At 35.4% G+C, this 22,570-nt stretch overlaps 1 protein-coding gene across 1 annotated transcript; it reads left to right on the top strand.

Moving 5' to 3' along the window:
• Positions 1–14,123: 14,123 nt before the first annotated feature.
• On the top strand, positions 14,124–20,424 carry LOC137398336 (piggyBac transposable element-derived protein 1-like). The gene is made up of 4 exons (XM_068084444.1): positions 14,124–14,246; positions 14,411–15,724; positions 15,819–15,947; positions 20,395–20,424. The coding sequence occupies exons 1-4, from the start codon at positions 14,124–14,126 to the stop codon at positions 20,422–20,424; spliced, it is 1,596 nt and encodes a 531-aa protein (XP_067940545.1).
• The last annotated feature ends 2,146 nt before the right edge of the window (positions 20,425–22,570 follow it).

Raw genomic sequence — 22,570 nt, 5'->3', positions numbered from 1 at the left:
TAAACAAACTATACAAAAATCTATTTGGAAAATTTATAAAAAATAATATCTGACTAATATAAACATCATAACTGTGCATTGATAAGTACTCACTGATGTTTATATGTAAAATGCATTACATTTGCAGAATATCTTTGCATGGATGTCTATGTAGGTGCATTAGCAGTGCGGAACAGTGGTAAGCGTGCCACAACCAAGCAGTATTACAGCTTTGCGTAGTTTTACTACTGCATGGTATGCACTAAAAATGCACTACAACTACATTATTTGCTAATCCTCATGAAGCAGTATTGTTATAGTGGTGGTATTATCTACAGTACAATATGTAGTACTGGATCGAGCGGGTGTGTTGCTAGTGCAGATTTTGCAGTGTACTATGTAGTAGGAACTTTGGCGTTACAGTGTACATATATGCGCAGTAAATGTTCGTGAAAACTCATCACAAAATCAAGTATTGAGTTGACATTGGTGTAACCACAATACAACTGCAATATGTGAATTCCGGTTAAATTTGACCGTGAGAGGACAAACAAATTGATCACAATGAGCACATTGTATAGAGTTGAAAAAAAATCTATTATCCTTTTGATATACAATGTCCATGAGAGTGTAACACAAAGACCCAAATTTCCTCGCAATAATTTAAGGAGTCAGGTGATAATGCATGACTCTCTATTTTCCGATGATATGAATATTAAAGCATAAATTTGATTGGTTGATGATAATTACTGGAGGCAATCCTAGCTGCAGGTGTGTACCTAATTCAGTTCCATTTTCAACTTTTAAACAGGATCAACTGTGGTTAGAACATTGGGCAATGTGCAGTAACAATAAAATTACCTAATAACCCTGGCTCCCATATCGATTGCGAGACTCCGGCGGTAAAATTGTGCACCAAAACGCTAGCTACGCTAGGCTCAGCGGCTTATGTTCACATAAAGCTGCATCCCTAATAACGACATAAAATGTTCGCTCCCCATCCCGTTTCAATAATGTGGACCTTCACCTGTACAATGCATTTCGGGAAGGTTTTGCTTGTTTGAAAGTTTTGCTTCTTCGCAAAGTTTGAACAGCAGTAAACTCTTGCGTTGCCGCCGGCAACTACCAGAGGTCCTCGGCGGTACCCGATGCGTAGGTTCCCGTTACACCGCTAACAGCCTGCAGTGCTGTCGCCGGTGATTTGCGACAGGTGAGGGAACCAGGCTTTAGAGAGCCAGCAGTGGCTGTTGATCTGCATTATGAACTTCACTCTAATGTGTGGTTGCTGAAAGAATGAACATTCACTGCATGCATGAAGGGCTGGTTTCAGATCATGTGTCATGGCAGATGGCAGTGGGCACTGTGCAGTAAAAATTGTAAGTAGAAGTTGTAATACTCTGCAAAATTGCACCATGCTACACTGTAATGACACATGTAACAGGGCAGTCATAATATAGATGTTGCCATTCAATAACAATTATAAATGAATGAAAAGGGTTGTAAACATAGATTTAACATATCAAAAACCAATAGATATGAATAAAGATATTCATAAACAGATGTATCCTATCAAAAAATAGAGATCAATGAATATAGTTGTAAACATAGATGTAAAACTATCAAAAACCAATTTTTATATGAAGAAAGATAGTCATAAACATATATGTAATCTATCAGACCCAAATAGAGATTGATGAAGATAGTTGTAAACATAGATGTAACCCTCAGAAACAAAGAGAGATGAATGTAGATAGTCGTAAACTTAGATATAACCTATCAAAAACAGATAGAGATGAATGAAGAGCGTCGCAAACATAGATGTAACCTATCAGAAACAAAGAGAGATGAATGTAGATAGTCGTAAACTTAGATATAACCTATCAAAAACAGATAGAGATGAATGAAGAGCGTCGCAAACATAGATGTAACCTATCAGAAACAAAGAGAGATGAATGTAGATAGTCAACTGATGAGAATGATTTTAAACTCTGATTGGTCAACTGATTACAGTCGATAACTCAGGTTGAGGTTTGAAATGATATGTTGATGTAGCGGGTGATGGGTGTAGGTTATGGAGTTGTCCACTCTATTGTGCTCAAGTACATGTATTAAGGACTTGAGTTAAACCAACATGAAATTAAGTTTTCTTTCGCAAATAAAAATACACAGCCACAACATTCATGTATTCACACTATTTTATACAAAAATAAACTGAGTTAATAAGTGTATACAAAAGTCTACAACGAAGTTCAACCCTTAAGTATTTTGATTAATAATTTGTGACCTTATGCTTTTCTACAGAGCACAAAGAGTACAAGTTGATCTCAGTGAGTAACTGCAAGGATGCCACTATCGACAGACATAAAATATCTAATATAATTTTATTTTTGTGAATATTTATATAGAAAGTATAGCTCAGTTGGTAGGGTGTCTGTTGGTGACCATGGGATCCCAGCTACCACAGCTCCCTTTCCTGGCCAACCAGTAGCTGAACCAGGACAAGGCAGTAATAAATTGGCTACTGGTTAAAAGGATTAAATGGACTCGGTCTGATTTCATGAAGCTACTGGAGCGACGCTCATAATCAAACTTAAGAAGTTGGGTAGCATCTGTGGATGGAAACTTGTCCTGAATTGTCTCTGACTGCTTAACAACTTGTTGTATAGAGTAACAATATAGTCAGGAGACAGATGATATCAGAACTTGAGGTACGCAGCCAGAGAACAGAAGACCCAAGAAACCTCTATCAAAGAGGAATGTGTGTCTAAGTGCACCATGAATAGGATGCATACCATGACTTGTGTTGACTCACTCATCGATAAAAACATGTACATTGAACCTGACACCCTTGATATAAGGAGTGAGAGAGCTGCTACTGACCTTATGGTGAGAGTTTAAGGTCGACTCGAGTTCCTGCAGTTTCTGCTGATTCGTAGAGTTCTACAATTATTCTTCTTAGCATCTCTTTTACTTGCTGGTACCTCCTAGCAAGGTCACTGCAATGTGCACTTAATGTATAGTTATATACATATGTTCAAATGTATGACATCACAACTGGTCTAGACTCTGGTAATTACCGATAGTAGAGAAGAGAACCAAGCATGCAGGAACCATCTAATTGTTCTTAGGAGACAGATATTGACAAATATCAAGTAAACATTCACTCATGGTCAGAGTTGGTAGGGACGAGTGAAGGTCAAAGAATCACAACAAATTTAAAGTGAGCTACCAAAGCAGTGCAATCACTAGAAATGAATAAACTGGAATTTGACTGTTCAATGAGATTTTCGTTAATTGCAAAAGTGCATTCCACAACCTTGTTCATAAAGATGGAGTTGATGTGGGCTAACAATCCACAAATTTTATAGATAAATGATCTGCTCGGATTAGCTAATCATCTGATAATCATTAGTATCAAACTCATCAGTACTAGTATTAGTATTTGGTAGTGCATTTTCTACTGATCCTTTTTTCTGCATAATTTATGACAATCAAAGGTCAAATTAGGGTCAGCCTAAATTAGTAAAACATAACAAATAGTCTTTTGAAATTATTTTGCCCACAGGAAAGGAAACTCTAAAAATGAACTTGCCTAGCAAGGTGTTAACTCTTTAAGGACGAGACCCGTGAAAGCCCGTCAAACGGGCTATGTCTCAGAGGCCGAATCCCGTGAAATCACGTTAAAATTCAGTCTACGATAGGCCTTTATAAAAATATTTTATTCTTTAATAAAAAATTGTTAAAAATTAAAATTAATAGTTCCATCAAATTCGGTAGGCTTTATACTGCTTGTTTAAGGCTATAAATAATCACTAATACGCATGTGCAAGCAAAACACGTTGTAAAAGTTTTGATCTTCCTTTTTGAAAAGTTATTCATCATGTACGCACGCGATTGTTCAAGCTCTGCTAAAAAGTTTGTTTAGAGGAAGACATCGGCTGGGTTGGAAGTGAAGAAGAAGATACTAGGTCAGAAAAATGTGGAGAAGACGATGGAATTAAAAAAGAAGATCAACAGGGTGAATTGGATTGCGAAAGTGACAGTGAAACGGCCGGCGATGAAACCGGGAGTATTTACGGATTTCCAAGAGGAGCTGACTTAAAACCAACATAATTACGTTTTGCTGACAGCTTGGCCGGAGTAAAAGTTTGAATTTATGAACAGGTAAGTTTTTTTATCATTTAAAGCTTTTTATAACATCGGCCATTGTAAACGTTATAATTAACGAAACGAATAAATATGGCTTTCAAAAACATTGCGATGCTTCGGAGCCTGTTGATGGTAAATACATCTGGCGAGTTGTTGGTTTAGCTATGCATATATATTCTCGAAAACCTACTCTGTTGTCTTACTGCTCCACAATCCTTTATTATCTACGCTGATTTTTAATAGAAATTAAAAATAGCAACAAAATAGAAACAGGTTTTCTTTTTGCTGACTATTTTGAACAGCCTGCTGGCAATAAATTGTTCAAGTTGGAAGATGTTTTGCCATGATATACCACCGGTTATATTCTGTTTTGCTGTCTGGTAAATTTATATCTATAGATGGCAGCTGGCATATGGAAAGGATGGCTCAGCTTCAGGCAGTAAATTCCATCTAACAGATCTAGATTTGGAGTAAAGTTAATTGCACTCTGCGATGCTGTCTCTCGCTATGTGCACAAGTTGTCTGTATACATCGGTGAGGAGCGGGAGCAAGCTGAAGGCGCAGTGGAGTCACTTGTGGAGTATCTTTGTGCGAGTCATGTTTTGATCTTTGTCATGCTAACTAGATTTATTTACAAATTGTGTATTGTTTAGTTTCTACAAATGCTTCATTGCTTCGTATTGCTAGCTTGTACATCGTTGCATTCGCTGAAATGTCATAATCTATTGTATTTGTTGTGCATTAGTATGTTGTATTTGTGGTTTGTTGCTCTCCTCAGGGCACTCACCTAATCAGAGAGTTCAGTTATTATATTGTTTGCAATGTAGCAGTCCATGATTTGCTGTTTCTGCTTATAATAAATGTTGCTTCCTGTCTTTTGTTGCTTCACCAAATGTGTGAATACAGGCTCCCCACTCAATTTTTCTTGCACACAAACAGCTAATCTTTTTCTGCAGCACACATGAATCTGTGCAATGAGTTTATATGCAAAATTGTTATTGTTACATATATCTATAGTTTCAATAAATACATATACATCTGACTGCAGAAAATCATAACTGCGAATAAAAAGATTTCGAAATGAAAAGACTTGCAAGCTACTTGGAGGAAAAGATCTCAGTCTGTAGGAATATATCTCAGCTTACAGATGCATATTCATTTGCAGTTTCATACCAATTTGCATGTAAGTTATAGCAAAGCTTGGGCGACCATGTCAGGCCTCAATTTTCTGCTGGTCTTTTGGGTTGGTCGCTGAGAATTTCGCATGGCCTTTCCGTAATACTTCGGAGCTCATAACTCCACTTTCAAGGCTCTCCAACGACCACTTTCTTTTGCAAATTTTTGTGAACCTATGAATCCTTGCAACCAGTATTTATACAATATTGTCATTTACATTTAACAATTAGAAAAATGCAATAGAAAATGAAACATGACAATAAAAAAATCATTGCTTCAAAAATCTGAGATTTTTGCTGGTAAGCATTTGCAAGCTATCTGCATAGAGAAAATATCAGCTTGTAGAGAAATTTCTCAGCTTTCTTATGCATAATAATTGATGTAATTACCACAACTGTGATGAAAGTTATTGCAGTTTTTATGCAGTCATGTCGAAAGCTCAAATCGACCCCCGTCCGCTGGTACTTTCCCAGCCGTAAGCAGGCCGTCGGTAAAGGGTTAAAGGAATTGTGATGGTACTTGATAATGATAAACTCAATACTTCACAGACTGCAGCAATATGGTGACAATACCTTAATCAATTACACTCCAGCATCTGATATTAGAGAGAAAGGCTGTCTTATGGAAAAAACTGAGCAAGTTGGAGCAAATATGGTAGCTTTAGAGGTATTTCCTCTTGTTAGATAATATCAAATGGGAAGTATGTGTGTATTATGTAACAACCTAGCATCTATCTGCTCTCTATGTTACCACAACTACATGAATTTAATTATCTAAACAGCATTGTGGGTAATATTTGTTGTTTTGTCTGTAACTGGATACCAAAGAATTGATGCTCTTACCCCAAAAAAAACCTCCCAATCCTCCCACCTCAAGGTAGTAGTCAATCATATATTTAGTTGACTGTTTCTTCTCAGGCAAGTATACATGTAACCATATGCATGTATAACAATAATCTTCAGTGTAACCACATGACAATCTCTCACAGCATACGTGGCTGCCAGGACACTAATCTTGACTATAATACTAGTCATGTCTGTCCGTCTGCCTCGAGTCACGGGAGGAAATTGGGCAAAACTCTAGCATCGTACAATATTAGAACTCACTACATACTGTGTAGCATACCAGCCCCTACCTGCTGCACTAATCGCTTGCATCCAACTATTTTAGAACAGTTGTGAACGTATATCTCTATGCTTTATTGACAGCCCTGTTTATTTCTCATGGCTCGTAGAACTGCCAGAATACTAGTATCAATAATGGCTATAACTATAAAACATCTATTTGAATACCACAGCACTCTATTTTTTAACACTTCCCCTATACTAGCGGTCAAATAGATGTGGCGTTCAAATAGAGGCTGGCATTGTATTTTTCAGAAAGCTTGTAAAAAATTTTGAATGGGAAATTATACCCTTTTATGGGTGAAGCGAATGTAGCCTACATTTTTCGCACTCCTTCGGGTGAAGCAACATTAATCCATTTAGATGCAATAAATTTACTCTCTGGAATAAAAGGATGAAAGTACAGCGCGTTCTCGAGCTTTGGTGACCCTGTTATATGTTGTTTTCACCCTACGATGTGAAACATGATGAATTTCGCTCTCTTCATACGAAATAAGTTTTGCCATACGACATCAACAAAAAATTCTCTCAATTTCAAACTTGGCAGCTGGTGCGCTGATTACGTCGGAATAACAAATATGTCGATACGCTATTAGCCAAAATTTCTCTAACAACGAATGAAAGAGATACAATGCTCGATCTTGCTCAGTTTAGCGTCATGTGTTATTAGTTATTTTGAAAACAAAACAAGAAAGAAAAACCAAAACCAAAGAGAAATAGAAGATAAAATTTAATCCGGTGGAAAAGTTGAAGTTCAGTAAAATAGTAAACAAAACATATTAAAATTTAGCTTTAAGTATAATGTGTTTAGTAAGCTAAATTCATTTAAATTAAAGGCTTATGTTATACATCTGTCTTAAAGGTAAAAACTTCATAAGGTACGTAGTGCACATAGTACATTGTAGCATTACATGTTATGGAAGATCGCAACCACTTAACACACAAAAGTTACAGTGGATGACTGTAGTTACTAAGGTTAATATATTATTTTGTTACTAATTCCTAATGGGCAAAATACAATTAATGATAACAATATGAACAAGAAACAAGCTAACAAGAAGATCTACATGTGCTACTCTACTTCCTGTCCGACACAGACCTGCTTATGGATACAATCAAATAGACTCTGAACATGACTGTCAGTCACTCAAATTACATGAATATAGAATAGGAACTTTAAATGTAAACATTACAAAGCATCTCTAATCCCCTGACAGTGCCTAGAGACTTCTATCGTCTGACTATGGAGTGTCTACTAGGGATGGCATTTATTGTTTGAAAAGGTGTTATCGACTATCGTTGGAGTTCTCCCATCGACAGCGACCGATAGTGTGCGTGTGGGCGTGTGTTTATTTCATCAACAAGCAAACAAAAAATAAAAACAGATTAAAGTTATAATAATAAAGAGCAGAAAACATATAGTCGGGTGTGGAAAAAGAAATAACTCGACGAGATGATGATGGGGTCCATTGCGAAATAGCAAAGCCAGCAGTACGCGAGCCCGAGTCAGCAGCAACAAGCAAGATAACAACGATCACCCGATAGAGTGAAGATACAACCTCAGCTTCACCTTAAAATTTTTAGAGATTTTATTTATCTTAAAACAGTCGGCAGCTTATTCCACAGCACAGGTGTAGCAAAATTATAGGATATTTGACCATCAGAAGTTAGATGTTTGGGTACAGGAAGTGATAGTAATTGATGACGAGTATGGTAATGTGAATTATCAATGAGTATCAAATTATCAATGAACAGACAGAGTTTACCGAAGGTTATTGTATGACCTGGCAGCTGGTAAAACTATCGTATTATCGAGAACATAACTCCAAATTCACAAGACAATTTAATGCCATACTTTCGTACAACTTTACTAGCCAGATGACCAAATGTGTCTGAAAAGATAAAGGATTGTGAGAAGGGATGGACAGAGCCGTATAGTTTCACAGAGTCCTGTATTAATAAACGGAAACAAAAACGCTTGATTCCAAACAAACCCGATCGAAATACTGATCTCAAATGGAATATTCATACCTCGCTCTCAATACCGCTCATTTTTGCATTTACTTTACGTTTTTACAAAATAGTTACTAGTAGATTTTTGTAGGAAATTTGTCTTCTTTTAAATGGTATATGATACAACAATCAATTTTAAAGCGACTGTCAATGGGGACTAATTTTTGGTCGGATAATTTGCGGTCTCACCATTATAACTTATATAAAATTAGTAGGCGTGGCCTGTTTGTTTGTAATCGAACGAGCTCCCATATACGCTTCTGCTGGTCGCGGGAATCTGCAAAACTATATGGCTCTGGGGACGGGAAAAGGAAAAGCTGCAGAAAAAAGTCTGCAGAAAAACAACAAAAACTATCTGCAAAACTATCGGGGTTTACTCTTTTTTATTATTTGTTGATGATAAATAATTTCCGGATGTTTCGTTAGGCCAAAAATAATCAACATATTCATATCAAGAAAACTACTATCGACTCTCCAATTTGACTATCGACCTATCGTGCAACCCTAGTGTCTATATAAGCCTTTGTATGCATCTGATTAAAACTCGTACTATTTGATGTTCAGAGCAAGTACAACATACAAATAAAAGGATGAATACACCTTCAAATCTTATACACCTTATGTTATGCTCTTTAGAAGCATTTAACAGTCCAAGAGCCATAATCCAAGTATACTTGATCTGCAGCCATTCAGAACAATCATATGGAGAGTCTAGACAACTGTTATGGGCTTCTGTTAAAGGCAAATCTCAAATGAGTCTAAATGACGTTGTTAGACAAAAAGGGTTGAAAGCAGAGACTTTCTAATACAGGGCAACGCAGAAGTATTGCATGTGTCAAATCTGATAAGAGACATAACTTATCATAACACAGGAAGACAACTCCAGCTCTCATCAATGAAGCATTATTGCACGAACAAAAATGGTGCAAAACACTCAGCAAGTCAATTGAAGGAATAATAGCCTATGAGTACTTCTACAGGTTGGTGAACGGGTCTGTATTTTGAGAATGAAAGTGTGTTAGTGATACTGAGTCTGTATACTTATTTACCTGATGAGAACTCATTACCATCAGAACAAATATGTAGTCAGAGTCAGTATTAAATACACCGACTCCTAACAGACATCAGCCTTGTTAGTATATCTGGGTACTATGATGACTATTTAATTACAAAGGTAGATTACATGTATGAGCTGAATTGAAAAGGTCAATTAGGTACTGCAGTATAAAAGAATTATACAAAAAATCATTTTAAAAATTTATAAAAAATTTATAATTGACCATGACAACAATCACAACTGTGCCTTGATAAGTACTCAGTGATGTCCATATGTGAAATGCATTACAGTTGCAGTGAATTTTTACCTGAATATTTCTGTAGTTGCATTAACAGTGCAGAAACGTGCCACAACCATGCAGTATATTGTTTTGTGTACTGTTACTACTGGGCATTATGCATTATACATTAAATTCAGTACAACTGATACAACATAATTATATGTACCAGTAATGTAAACTTACGTAATGTACAGTAATGTAAACGTTACTATGGCAGATTATTTATGTTGTAGGAGCAGGTACTGTACTATCAGTAACATCATACCTGATGGGCTGAGTGGTGAAAAAGGGAGCATATGCATTACCTGGTGTGAATGTGCAGGAAATGACAAGAGCATGACATGAGAAGGGCATGACACGATAAGTGTATGACACGATAAGTGCAATTGGAAACTAGACAGATAGGCCTACTTCATATGAATAAAGAAACCCAAAAACCTTTGACGCAAAACAAAAAAGATTTCGCGAAATATTTCTAATAAAATTTGTTATTAAAACGGAGGAAATAGGTAAAGATATTTAAAAAATGTTACAAATAGAAGTGAAATTTTTCGTCAAAAATGCTGTGGAAAAATTACTTTGATTGGTTCATGTTGTAACGTAGAAACATCTTTTGTAAACGAAACCATGTGATTGCAGAATTCTGGCCTTTAGGGATTCTGACACGCCCTACGCAATGCCGGAAAACTGGCCGTTAGTGTGCAAAGGCTAAATCAAAGGCTAAAGGTTTATTCTACAAGTGGCCAGACGTTATTGATTTTTTGTGACGGAGGCTGCGGGCCGCATGAAAATTGACCACGGGCCGCATATTACCCGCGAGCTGGACTTTGGACATGTCTGATTTAACTCATTCGCACCCGACTAATTTCAAGGCGATTAACCTCAAATACCAGTTATTTTTCAGAAAGTTGTCATAATTCAAATTACTATTAAACGTGATAGACTTGAGATAATTTACTCATTAGAGTTGTACAAGAACCAGCCGAGTCTCCTTTTTCAAATGATATTACATTCATATAGACAACTCATATCCCTTTCATGTAGAGCTGTGTTACAAAGACAGTAGTTTAAGAAAATTTTCGATTTTGAAAAAACTGTTATTTGCTGAAACAAAGTTAGACTTGCACCATAAAAATTGTAGAATATACAAAGTTTGACTAAAATAGTTATTGACTACATACAATATACAGTTATGAATATTATTTATACATATACAGTTAGTCTTGAACATGAAAATTATGAAACTCTATTTTTGAACTTTTCCTCCCGAGTATCATCCTTCAAGCCAAAACATAGCTAACCTACATGCCAACTCAAATAAACTGTCATAAAAATGTTTCAAGTAATAAAAAAATGTTCAATAACCCCGTTCTTGTCTTTTCAGCCTTCATATACAGCTATAAGAATCAATATGATGTAATCAAAAGCGAATGCAAACTTTAGGCGGACTATGACTGACAGCCTAAAAAGTGCATTTTTATTCGAGCATAACGATTCAAATTGGCAAAATTAAAAGTCAATAAAAACTGAAAGATTAAAAACAATGTTTTGCTTTGATTTTTGCAGTCTTTCATTTTCTTACCACTTCTAAATCTGCATATTTACGTCTGAAATTGATAAAAAATTATCGCGAATGATAACATTTAAAGTCGCCATGACGATTTCCGGTTTAGGTAGATGTAGTTATGAGTGTACTACTTAGGTCATAACTTTTGCCAGAGACATCATTGAGATATATTTGTATGGTTGTCTGATTGGCCAGAGCTTTTTCTTTCTAACTAATCAAATATTTTCTTTTATAGTTTAAAAATAGTGATACAGTGAGTAGGTAAAATTCAGAGGCGAGACATCTCACGTTGGGTGCATAGCAACGTTATAAATAGCGAGTTGACTCGAGTATGGGTGCGGATGAGTTAAACGTATCTAAAGACTGTGTGCCACGAGTTTTTCACGATCATGAAGCTGCAGTGCAATGAACAATTTACATTTACAAGGAACAGATATACTCGTTAGTTAATTATGGAGTTCATTAAAGTAAGAGAAACAGTACGGCATGTGCCCGCCAGCAAGGTTACCAATCCTTAGCAGAGACTGTTTGAGTGATGACAGGTTGGTTGGGTGGTTGGTCCACCCTATGATTATGAGGAACTCTGAGATGCCCTGTTTGAATGACTGGTGGAGTCTGTAGCTTGTAAATGATTGATTGTATTTTTGGTTATGGTGCTATGAATAAAGTAACCATTAAATGTGGAAATGACTCAAAATACTGCACTATAGAATCTTCAAAAATAAACTGTGATCATGTTAGGTCAGAGTGGGATATTGAATTCTACAAATTATAAAACACTGCCTCGTCTGTTTATCTATAATATTCATAATATTATAAAACTCTAACCATGAAATCTTGAATGAATGGCGATAATTGAAGCCCTTCAGAATTGTTGCGCAACAGGAAGATCAAATCTTTAACATTCAGCTTAGTAGTACCACATTAGCACTTTTTTACATAAAAACCATATTTCTCTCAATGGTATTTACTGACATTAGAAAAACCTTGCAACCCTGTACACCATTCTACGACTCAGTCGTCTTTAGTATAACAAGCACGATGTTCTGTGACGGTAACCAATTCCCATGTGACAGTATGATAAGAACTGACTCACTATGGCTTATATAGAGTGAGAAGGCTATGTCAGGATCAATTGACCAAATATGGTATAAATGTGCTGTCTGTCTGATTAGAAACTCAAAAATCCTCCTTCACGAACATTAAAATCAACCTTCACAAAATTTTAATAGATTCTACTAGGGATAATCGGTATTTTACTATCATTTGAAATTGTTTCTCATCTTTAAGGTGATTTGACAGCCAGAATATTACAAGAATAAAACCGAAAAAACTAGATCACGATTAAACCGCCCAGAAGAGAGCTTTGTCTAGATCCAATTGTTCTCAATGAACATGTTTATGGATTTGTTTTGAATATGAAAGAAATTATGGGCATGGTCAAACTAATCCTAGTGTTTCCTAGTAATTCTTAGTATTAGTAATCCTAGTATCCTACTATCCCAGTAAAATGACTCATCTACATTGATACCTTGTCAAGACCGAGTAGAAAGTTAAGGTCAAGCAATACAGCTCACTTTTTTATATCCAATTAAAATTGTTTTTGGGTTCCAAAGGAGTACCAGCTAGGGCATAAGTCACATATATCATATAGCTTAATGCAAACTCCTAAATTTGGAGTTATCCTCTACACAACACTTTAAATGATTAGCCATCAGCCAGGTAATTAAATCACTCTATAAGTTGGAGGATAATTAGCGAGTTAATCTAATGACAATATTTGCAGCATTCACGAAATACACATGCTATACAGCGGGTGGTCAGCTACCCTAATATATTAATAATATATTATTACAAAGACCTCAGGCCATGGGTTGTAAATAATATGAGGCACACAAATGCACCATTTAGAGGCTTCTACCATTGCTTTTTAACCCTTTTAAACCCATTGTAGCATATACGCTACATGTACTTTGAACCACTACTGCTCTTTGCTATTAGGTAATCCATTTGCTTTACTGACATGAAAGCCTAATGTTGTTCATGTGCTACACAGTTTATGTGCAATATGATTGGACACTGCAGTCATGTGACCAATATCCGCCATTTTGAAAAGTAACTGTGACATGTGGACAGACTGAGGAAAAAAGGGTTTTTCTCTGAGTGAATTTTCACCCTAAAAAGGTATGTAATCATATATATTTTGTTTTATTTGTGAAATAGACCTTCTATTAAACAAATGTTTATTGCAGTTTTAGAGATATTTTATACCAGAAGTACAAATTATATCACCTCATTTTCATGTTGCACCGGTGCTACATTGGGCTATTAGCAGCACATGATGATGGAATTCCACCAGCATAGTGCATATGTGCATATGATTGGCATAGCAACTAAATATACATTTTAGTAAAATAGTAAGATAATTGTACATAAAACTTATAATGATGAATAGTACTAATCATAATAAATAAAAGTAGTGATAATAAAAATATAATTTTTGGTAATACTTTTGTATATATGTATATAGTAAATTTAGGGTATGTATAGAGTCAATTTGTCTTACATCAAAATTTCAGTAGAAAGAATAACAATTATAATAGCTATATAGACATTAATTATTAATATTGAATTTTTGTAAGAAACTTTCTTCTTTACAATTTCTAAATCAATTGCATGAATCAAAAGAGACTACTGACATGTCTAAAAACTTGGTATAAAATAACCATAAATTTTGGATTTTTCACTCATTGTTCCATTTTTTAGCTTTTTTGGGCCATGTCTCAACGAATATTAGCTGAAGATTTGATCAACAGGATAAACTGCGAGCAGAGTGAAGACGAACTAGAAGATATTGATGACAGTGATGAGGATGAAAACTACGAGACACCTCAAATTGAAGTGAGACATCGCAAATCTCAAGCTGTACAAACAAAAAACACAGGGTGTTCACACTCTATTTCTTTATTGAGAATCTGTTATTCTGCAGTTGTATTTCCCTGTGGCAATAATTCTACCAAAATATGTCATTACTTCTATTGAAAAATGCTTGTATCTCATTCTAGGAACCACAGATGGAGACTGAGGATGACGAAGATGACATACCTTTAGTAAACTTTGCCAGAACTTCAACATCTAGCTGCAACCCAAGATGGCGAAAAAGAAAATTTACATCACCCAATTCAGTTTTTCTAGGTGCTACACCACAGCCCCCTGTAAGCGCAAAAATCGACACACCCTATGAATATTTTCGACGGTTTACTCCAGACAGCATGTTCAACAATATTGTGAGCAATACCAATCTATACAGCACACAAAAGTGTGGAAAACCAATCAACATTAGCAACAAAGAACTTGAACAGGTAATTGGAATGTACTTTCATATGGGTCTAGTGAAGATGAATTCTGTCCGGCAATATTGGGAAACGGAAACATTTTATCCTCCTGTAGCGGGTGTGATGAGCAGAAATCGGTTTCAGGAAATACTAGCCACCTTGCATTTTGTCAACAACCTTGCAGTGACTGAGGATGACAAGAAAGATAAATTGTGGAAGCTGCGACCTTTTCTTGATCAAATGAAAGAATGTTGTCTGAAACTAACACCTACAGAATTTGTCTGCATTGATGAGATGATGTGCCAGTTCCGTGGCAAAACGAGCAAAATTCGGCAATATCTGAAAGGTAAACCACATCCTTGGGGATTCAAAATATGGGCACGAACTGATCCGAGCGGAATTCTATATGACTTTGAGGTATATCAAGGTGGCACCGGAGTTCGGACAGAGCATGGTCAAGGCACGGATGTTGTTTTGAAGCTGACATCATCACTTCCTGTCAATGCCAACTACAAGGTTTATGCGGATAATTTTTTTACCAGCATTCCACTACTGAAGAAGCTAAAGGAAAGAGGTATGTTCTACACCGGAACAGTTAGAAAAAACAGACTGGCTGGCTGTCCACTTCTTGAAGACAAAGAACTGAAAACAAAAGGTCGTGGTGCACTGGATTACAGCGTTGAAGAAAACTTTCAAATTGCTGCGGTGAAATGGGAAGACAACAAATCAGTAACAATGCTGTCATCTCTCACAGGTGCACACCCAGTTTTAGAAGCAGAGAGATGGGATAAACAAAAAAAGTCATATGTCAAGATTCCCATGCCATCAGTAGTTGGAGATTATAACAAAAAAATGGGTGGAGTAGACCTTCTGGATTCGTTTTTGGCATCATTCAGGTTCAAGATGCGATCACGCAGATGGTACCTCTATCTCTTCTGGCATTTCATGATGGTAGCCTTAATAAATAGTTGGAATGTCTACAGAAAAGATTTTCAGTTGTTGAAACTACCCAAAAAGGAGATGCTAAGTCGTCGTCGATTTCAGGTATTGTAGAAGCTACATACACAATCAACACTGTCTAACAATTTGTGCTACACAAAAGTTTGTGATTTCTATACAGGTTGATGTCTTTTTTTAGTCATATCTTGCCTCAACACTAATAAAAGTCAACAGTCAGCCAAAGAGAGGACGTCCCTTGAATGCAAGTTCCAGTCCAGCATCACCTGCGCAGCCACAAAAAAAGAGACGTCATGCTCCAACAGATGATGTACGAAAAGATGGTTTAGCTCATTGGCCATCAAAAATTGATAAAAGAGGCAGATGTCAACTTTGTGAGACAAATTTCACAAACACCATATGCACCAAATGTGATGTGAGATTGTGTTTCAATGAAAGCCGAAATTGCTTCATGGACTTTCATAAATAGTTCTAGTGATATTCATATAAAAACATTTTTTTTGTGCTTCTACAATTTCGTGAACCCATAAATATTTGTGTGCTGCATCATTCATTTATTATCTTTCAGTTTAGTACTATCAATTTGGTAATTTGAGCAATAAAAGTTTGAACAGATATTATGCCCAATGCAAATACTGCTATGCTGCTTTATGCCCAATGTTGCGTATATGCAACATTTTCAAAAATAAATCCAGGTTGCTATGATGATGAAATTTTTATGTATATGTGTTCAGTGCATGGTATAAAATTAAATAACGCAAGAAAAAAAATTTTAGCATCAGGATTTATACCTGTGGGTTTAAGAGGGTTAAAATACCATTCTGTTTCATAATCACACAAACTATTGTAACCCTTCTACGAATATTACATGGGTGATTACTATAGAAGCATACTAATTACACCTAGGAAATCCAAATGTAACTTAGCTTACCTATCTACCCAAAGTTTGCTGTAGACATAGCTCGGTTACAAAGCATTATATGTCACTTTTGTGAGGCGCATCGTGAAAGACAATGAAACATGTTGTTATAGATCCAACCCAATGACATCAACTCTCCTAGTCACCTCCCCTTGGTCCAAACTAAGTAAATACAAATTGGAAACAGACGGTGAAATACATTATGTATTTCAGTAAGCTGTAAGCAATTCAGTTATTTCAATTTTTCCACTACTTGATCATTTACATCTAAAGACATTTCTTCTAGTAGTTTTTGCAGTGTTATTCGATGATGATATTGATAACACTATTTTAACTGTATTTCAATGCACTGTTTTTTTATTTTTATGTGGAAGATTTGATCTTATGCAAGATTGTAAGAGTGCTCTTCTGATGCTATGAACCTTATATTGATAGGCTATGAACAGGACAATTTACATCCTGCTTGTCTTATCCCAGCATTCCGTTTAAAGAATTCAGTTTAGGCATAACCAAACCGTTGTGGTTTTAAGTCACATATATCATATAGCTTAATGCAAACTCCTCAATTTGGAGTTATCCTCTACACAACACTTTAAATGATTAGCCATCAGCCAGTTAATTAAATCACTCTATAAGTGTCAATCTTGTATTACTAATATTCTGAAGCTGAAATATGGTTGTGATTTTTTCGAAAAATGAAAATACATATAATTTACTTTAAAAAGTTTTTAAAAATAAACAAAAATAAACTGTAAGATATTAAATAATACTGAAATCACTTTTACTGCTATTACCTAGAAACATTTATAAACATCTAACAACATGGCCGCTTACAGCTAGATCGGCACGGCGCTTGTGCATTGTGTTGTATAAACAAGTTTAATGTTAGCGGCTCACTGTGTTTTCATAGTTGAGTGCAAAATAATTGTGGTTTAATTTATTGGTAAGAAAGTGTTACTTGTCATATTTATTTGTCAGTAAATTAAATGGTAGTAACCTGCTACGTTAGTATTACTAAACAGTACATAGGAAAGGAACCACATCAAAATCATGACATGCATTTTAATTGAAGATTAATTTGCTCAACTCAGTTAATCGTTTATTTGTATTAGTCGCCATTAATCGTTTAATTAGCGCGATCATTGTGCAACTCTAGTTGTGGTTGTGGTTTTACATCAGCTTCATATAGTTAGAAAAATGTGACAGCATTGCTAAAAAGTTGAGAGTGATTTGCCTCAAAGGTGTGTTTTAGTTTAGATTATTTTATGGATTCAGCACTCAGCACTACATTACAGAGTGCACAATGTGTCTTTGCAACTCTTTTGTTATTGAATCTTTGACTTATAAAACATTAACAATACTTTCTCCTATTTTATATGTTACAATATGAATACAAACTTGTGACAAGTGTATACACATGTAGTAGTCTTGAAAGAAAACATGATATTTCTACTAATGAAAATTAAGATTTAGAAGTCAAAACTGTTAGTCTTTGTCTAAATATTATTGATCTATTAGCACTTTTGATATAGAGCTACCATTTTGTCTACAGTTTCATATAAAAAGTATAATGTTAAATGATGGACAACTCTTCAAAATACCAGAATTTTGAAATTCACTGGTTTAAGAGCTTGTGATTCCTTTGATAATAGTTAGAATCCACTCGTTCATTTTTTCAGTTAATTGTTATATTGTGGATGTTAAAATTAGGATCAAAGAAGTAAAAACAAAATGAATAAAGTACATGTCAATGCTGTCTTTTTTTTAAATTTTTCAATTTATTTACAAATACTTATGTTATTGTTATTATTGCTACGCTATTGATATCATGACAAGACGACCAAATTCTACAAGGCGACAAGAGAACCAACAAATAAATAGTAAATAGAATATTGTCATCAGAGTTTTACTCTGAGACTGTGCTTGCTGACAAGGCATTGGGCTCAGATCCAATCAAGGCCATAATACGATTAAAGTACCAATATTTGGCCACATCACAAGATATTGCTTTTCTAATTACCCCTCTTCGAGTTCCACTCATTTTGCTATATAGTACATGGTCCTTTATATCAATGGCTATGTTATCACTAAAAATTCTATTGAGCATATTTCTATCTATTTCTGATCTTCGGTCTTCTAAAGTATGCCAGTTTAAAACTTTCATTTTCAATAAAATTGAGTCTTTCCATTTGATCTTATATGCCCATCGGAAAGATTTTATATTAATGCTCTCCAATTTTTGAATATGCCATGCTTGATGAGGAGATCATGCGCATTAAGCATATTCTATTATGGGCCTACAGATAGATTTAAAAGCTTGTGACCTTGTTCTGCTAGATGCTCTGTTTAGTGCCTGCATTAAACCATAACTGTCACGAACCATTTTTATCATATTTACTAGGTAAATCAGACACGCTGATTCATATTTAGTACTCAAAATAAAGATTAGTCCACTAACCTTCAAAGTTATTTAGGCTTTTCTAAAGCGTTTCAATATCCGTTTCGAAAACAACACAATCGGCATTACAAGCTCCGCCCATAAATATGTGACGAAACCTAGCGTTTTCAGGAACGGAAGTTAGGAATGTTTAGTCCGATTTAGAATAATAGAGATGGGTGTCTTAAAACCCATTTTTATTTAAATCCAGCCTGTAAAATAATTCCAGTTTTTTATGAAAGGTATGTAAACTATTTAAAATTGCTCGTAGCTTGTTACATGACGTTTAAATGGGCTTAACACCGAGAAAAATGAGCTCAAAAAGCGCGGTTTAATCACAAGCTAGCGTTGTTATCGCGCTTTTTTAAATATGCAATGCTAAATAGCTTATCTACCTTTCTGAAAAAAACTGATATTATTTTAAGGCTGGATTTAGATATAAGTGGATTTTAAAACACCCATCTCTATTATTCTAAATCGGTCTAAACATCCCTACGTAACTTCTGTTCCTAAAAAGCAAGGTTTCGTCACATATTTATGGGCGGAGCTTGTTATGCTGATCGTGTTGTTTTTGAGAACGATACTGAAACGCTTTAAAAAGCCTTCATTACCTAGTAAATATGATAAAAGTTGTTCGTGATAGTTATGGTTTAACATATATAAAGTAGAGGTTGCTTTCTTAGCTACATACTGAAACTGTTCATCATTATTTAGTTTTTGATCTATACTAATACCCAAGTAACTTATTGATGTTACTTGTTGTACGTCTTTCCCATTTAATGAATAGACTGCAACAATGGGATTAGTTCTTGCTATAGACAAGTGCTCACATTTACTGACATTAAATTTCATCTGCCAGTCTTTTGACCATTTCTCCAAGTTTTTTAAATCTTCTTGAAGATGTAACTGATCTCGCTTACTTTTAATTTTGTGATAAAGTAATGAGTTGTCAGCAAACAATCTAAGTTGGGCATATTTGATTACATTAGACATGTCATTAATGTATATATGAAAGAGATGAGGCCCCAACACAGAACCCTGAGGAACTCCTGATGTTACAAGGCATGGGTCTGAGTCAACACCCTCAACAACCACAGACATATGCCAATCATAAAGCCAGTTTGCTATCCAATGGACAGTCTTGTCATGAATTCCTACTATTTTTAGTTTGTAAAGCAATTTAGCAAAAGGAACAACATCGGACGCCTTTTAAAAGTCTAGAACTATCAAGTCTGTTTGTTCATTGTTGTTATAGTTGTTGATCAATTCAGATTTTGTTATAAGGAGCTGCGAGCCGCAGCTGTGTTTTGGGCTAAATCCATGTTGTCTTTCTGACAAAATTTTATTGGACTCTAGATATGTACAAATGTCATGTGCTATTATGTGTTCTATTAATTTTAGGTTATTGAGGTCAAAGAAATGGGTCTGTAATTTAATGGACACTCCCTACTACCTTTATTTTTAAAAATAGGCACAACCCGAGCATTTCGCCAGTCAAAGAAAACTGTCATTTCGCCAGTCAAAGAAGACTGTTGAGGTGTCATAGGAGTGTTGCATAATTATTGTCAAAACTTGATATATTCCACCTGCAGAAAACTTGAGCACTGCAGCAGATAAGCCGTCAGGCCCTGAACCCTTCCTAGCATCTATTTTGATTAGCATTTTATGAACACCGTGTGGATTAAACTGAATGGAATCATTAGCAACCTGAACATTATATTTAGGCAGACAGTGACTGAACTGGCCATTATTCTCAGCAAACACTGAAGCGAACGCAACAGCAAAGGTATTTGTGATTTGTAAGGGTGAGTTATCTGTACTGTTCTCAACGCTTTTAATAGTGTTGTGCATCTTCCGTCTATTTTCAATGTACTTAAATAGCAGCTTTGTGTTGCCATTGGTCATTTTTTTGCATACAGATGGTTCCCAACCTACGAACGAGTTACGTCCCGAATGATTGTTCGTAAGGTGAATTTGTTCGTAAGTTGCTTCAGTGCTATATTTTGTATTATAATTTATGTTTAAGGCCTATATAAGTATATTGAAGGTTTATATAAGTATGTTTAAGGCTTGTATAGGTAACCTGTATTGGTTTGTACGGAAAATTTTTTAAAATAAAATGGAGATAATACTTTGGTAGACGCCGGGCCATGACACTGCATTTCTTATTTATTGTATGTCTTGTCCTTTTTATTATATTGTTGTTTTAATTGTTATGCTATCACGTATCGTTGTTGTCTTGTCTATTGAATCTACTAAGAAACACCCACTTATCAAATTCAGTAAAAATCTCGAATTTATTGGGTCTTGGTTTGCTACCACCTGGTTAACCTAGCCTTCTACTATATTTAAGGTCTCTGCCATTAAAAGAAACGTTTGTAAGAATGTTATGAATTTCATCATTATGTGGTCTAGAGCTAATCTCATCAAGGTTGTGAACTATTGCATTGAATTTCTTAGACTCCTTTTCTATGATAGTAGCTTGTTTATAAATACCTGTTTCAACACTTTTAGCAATCTGAGTAATCTCACTATTTTGTTTTACCACATCAGCAAAGCTGTGGTTGTTTTTTAAAGTCTCCATACACACGAGTAGTGCGCAAGTGGTGTTATCAACTATATCAGTCTTTTCTTTTAGCTCATTATTTTGGGTTACAACCTCTCTAAATGACTCACTGTTCTCACTCAGTGTTTTCAAAGAGCTAGATACCGAGTCAATTTTTAACTGTAGTACTTGATTTTGGGTTGAAACCTCTCTAACTGAATCGTTGTTTTCAATCAATGCTTTCAAAGAACCGGAAATGGAGTCCATTTTTAGATCTACAAATTCTAGATTAGTCATCAGATTTGGCACATAGACATAGTCTGGTATTTTGTCACTGCATTCTGTACAATACCATCGAATACCAGGTTTACTAAGCACAAGCAGCTCTGGATTTGACCACTCAAGACAAGGTGCATGAAACTGACCAGAATAACTGCTGCAAAAAAAACTGTTAGATTTGGTAAGTTTTTGAACATGTAGAACATGACCGTGTTGCCAGTGTTAGATACAACTGCACTACCCAGACTGGCACTGCCTTTTCTCACTGGAGTAATATAACCCTTTCCACTCATCATAACAAATGCCTTTCACGAAAAGTGGAAAAACAAATGAAAAGTTAAGTGTTTAGGCCACGAAAAGAAAATAAACTCAAAAAGTGTGAAGGGCACACTTCCTCTGTAAAATATACACAGTAGATCTGCGCAAAACCAACCCTCCACAACCTCCTGAACTAGGAAAACTCTAATCAAGATTCAAACAAAGGGTGGGGCCAAAACGGCCGACCCGCTGATAAATATCCTATTACTCTATTTAAACTAACTACACTATATAATCTAACAATAACTAATAATTAATATGATATACTAGTGTACTACTAGCAGTAATTAACTAATAGTAATAACATACAAATAGTAAGTAACTTGCAGTGCAAAGAAAAACACATCCGAGCGCTAAGGCGATGTTCGTTGTCTGTATACCACTAGTCATCAGAGCAACTGTGGAATACTTATTAATAAGAGCCAAGAATTATGT

Source organism: Watersipora subatra, chromosome 6 (assembly GCF_963576615.1).
Source record: "Watersipora subatra chromosome 6, tzWatSuba1.1, whole genome shotgun sequence".
Classification (NCBI taxonomy): Eukaryota; Metazoa; Bryozoa; class Gymnolaemata; order Cheilostomatida; family Watersiporidae; genus Watersipora; species Watersipora subatra.
The sequence above is the reverse complement of the archived record's forward strand: the minus strand, read 5'-3'. Positions and strand labels throughout refer to the sequence as shown.

Coding starts and splice junctions, on each gene's coding strand:
- LOC137398336 (XM_068084444.1), top strand. CDS start 14,124: ATGTCTCAACGAATATTAGCTGAAGATTTGATCAACAGGATAAACTGC. Junction 14,247..14,410: donor ACGAGACACCTCAAATTGAA/GTGAGACATCGC, acceptor ATCTCATTCTAG/GAACCACAGATGGAGACTGA. Junction 15,725..15,818: donor TAAGTCGTCGTCGATTTCAG/GTATTGTAGAAG, acceptor GTCTTTTTTTAG/TCATATCTTGCCTCAACACT.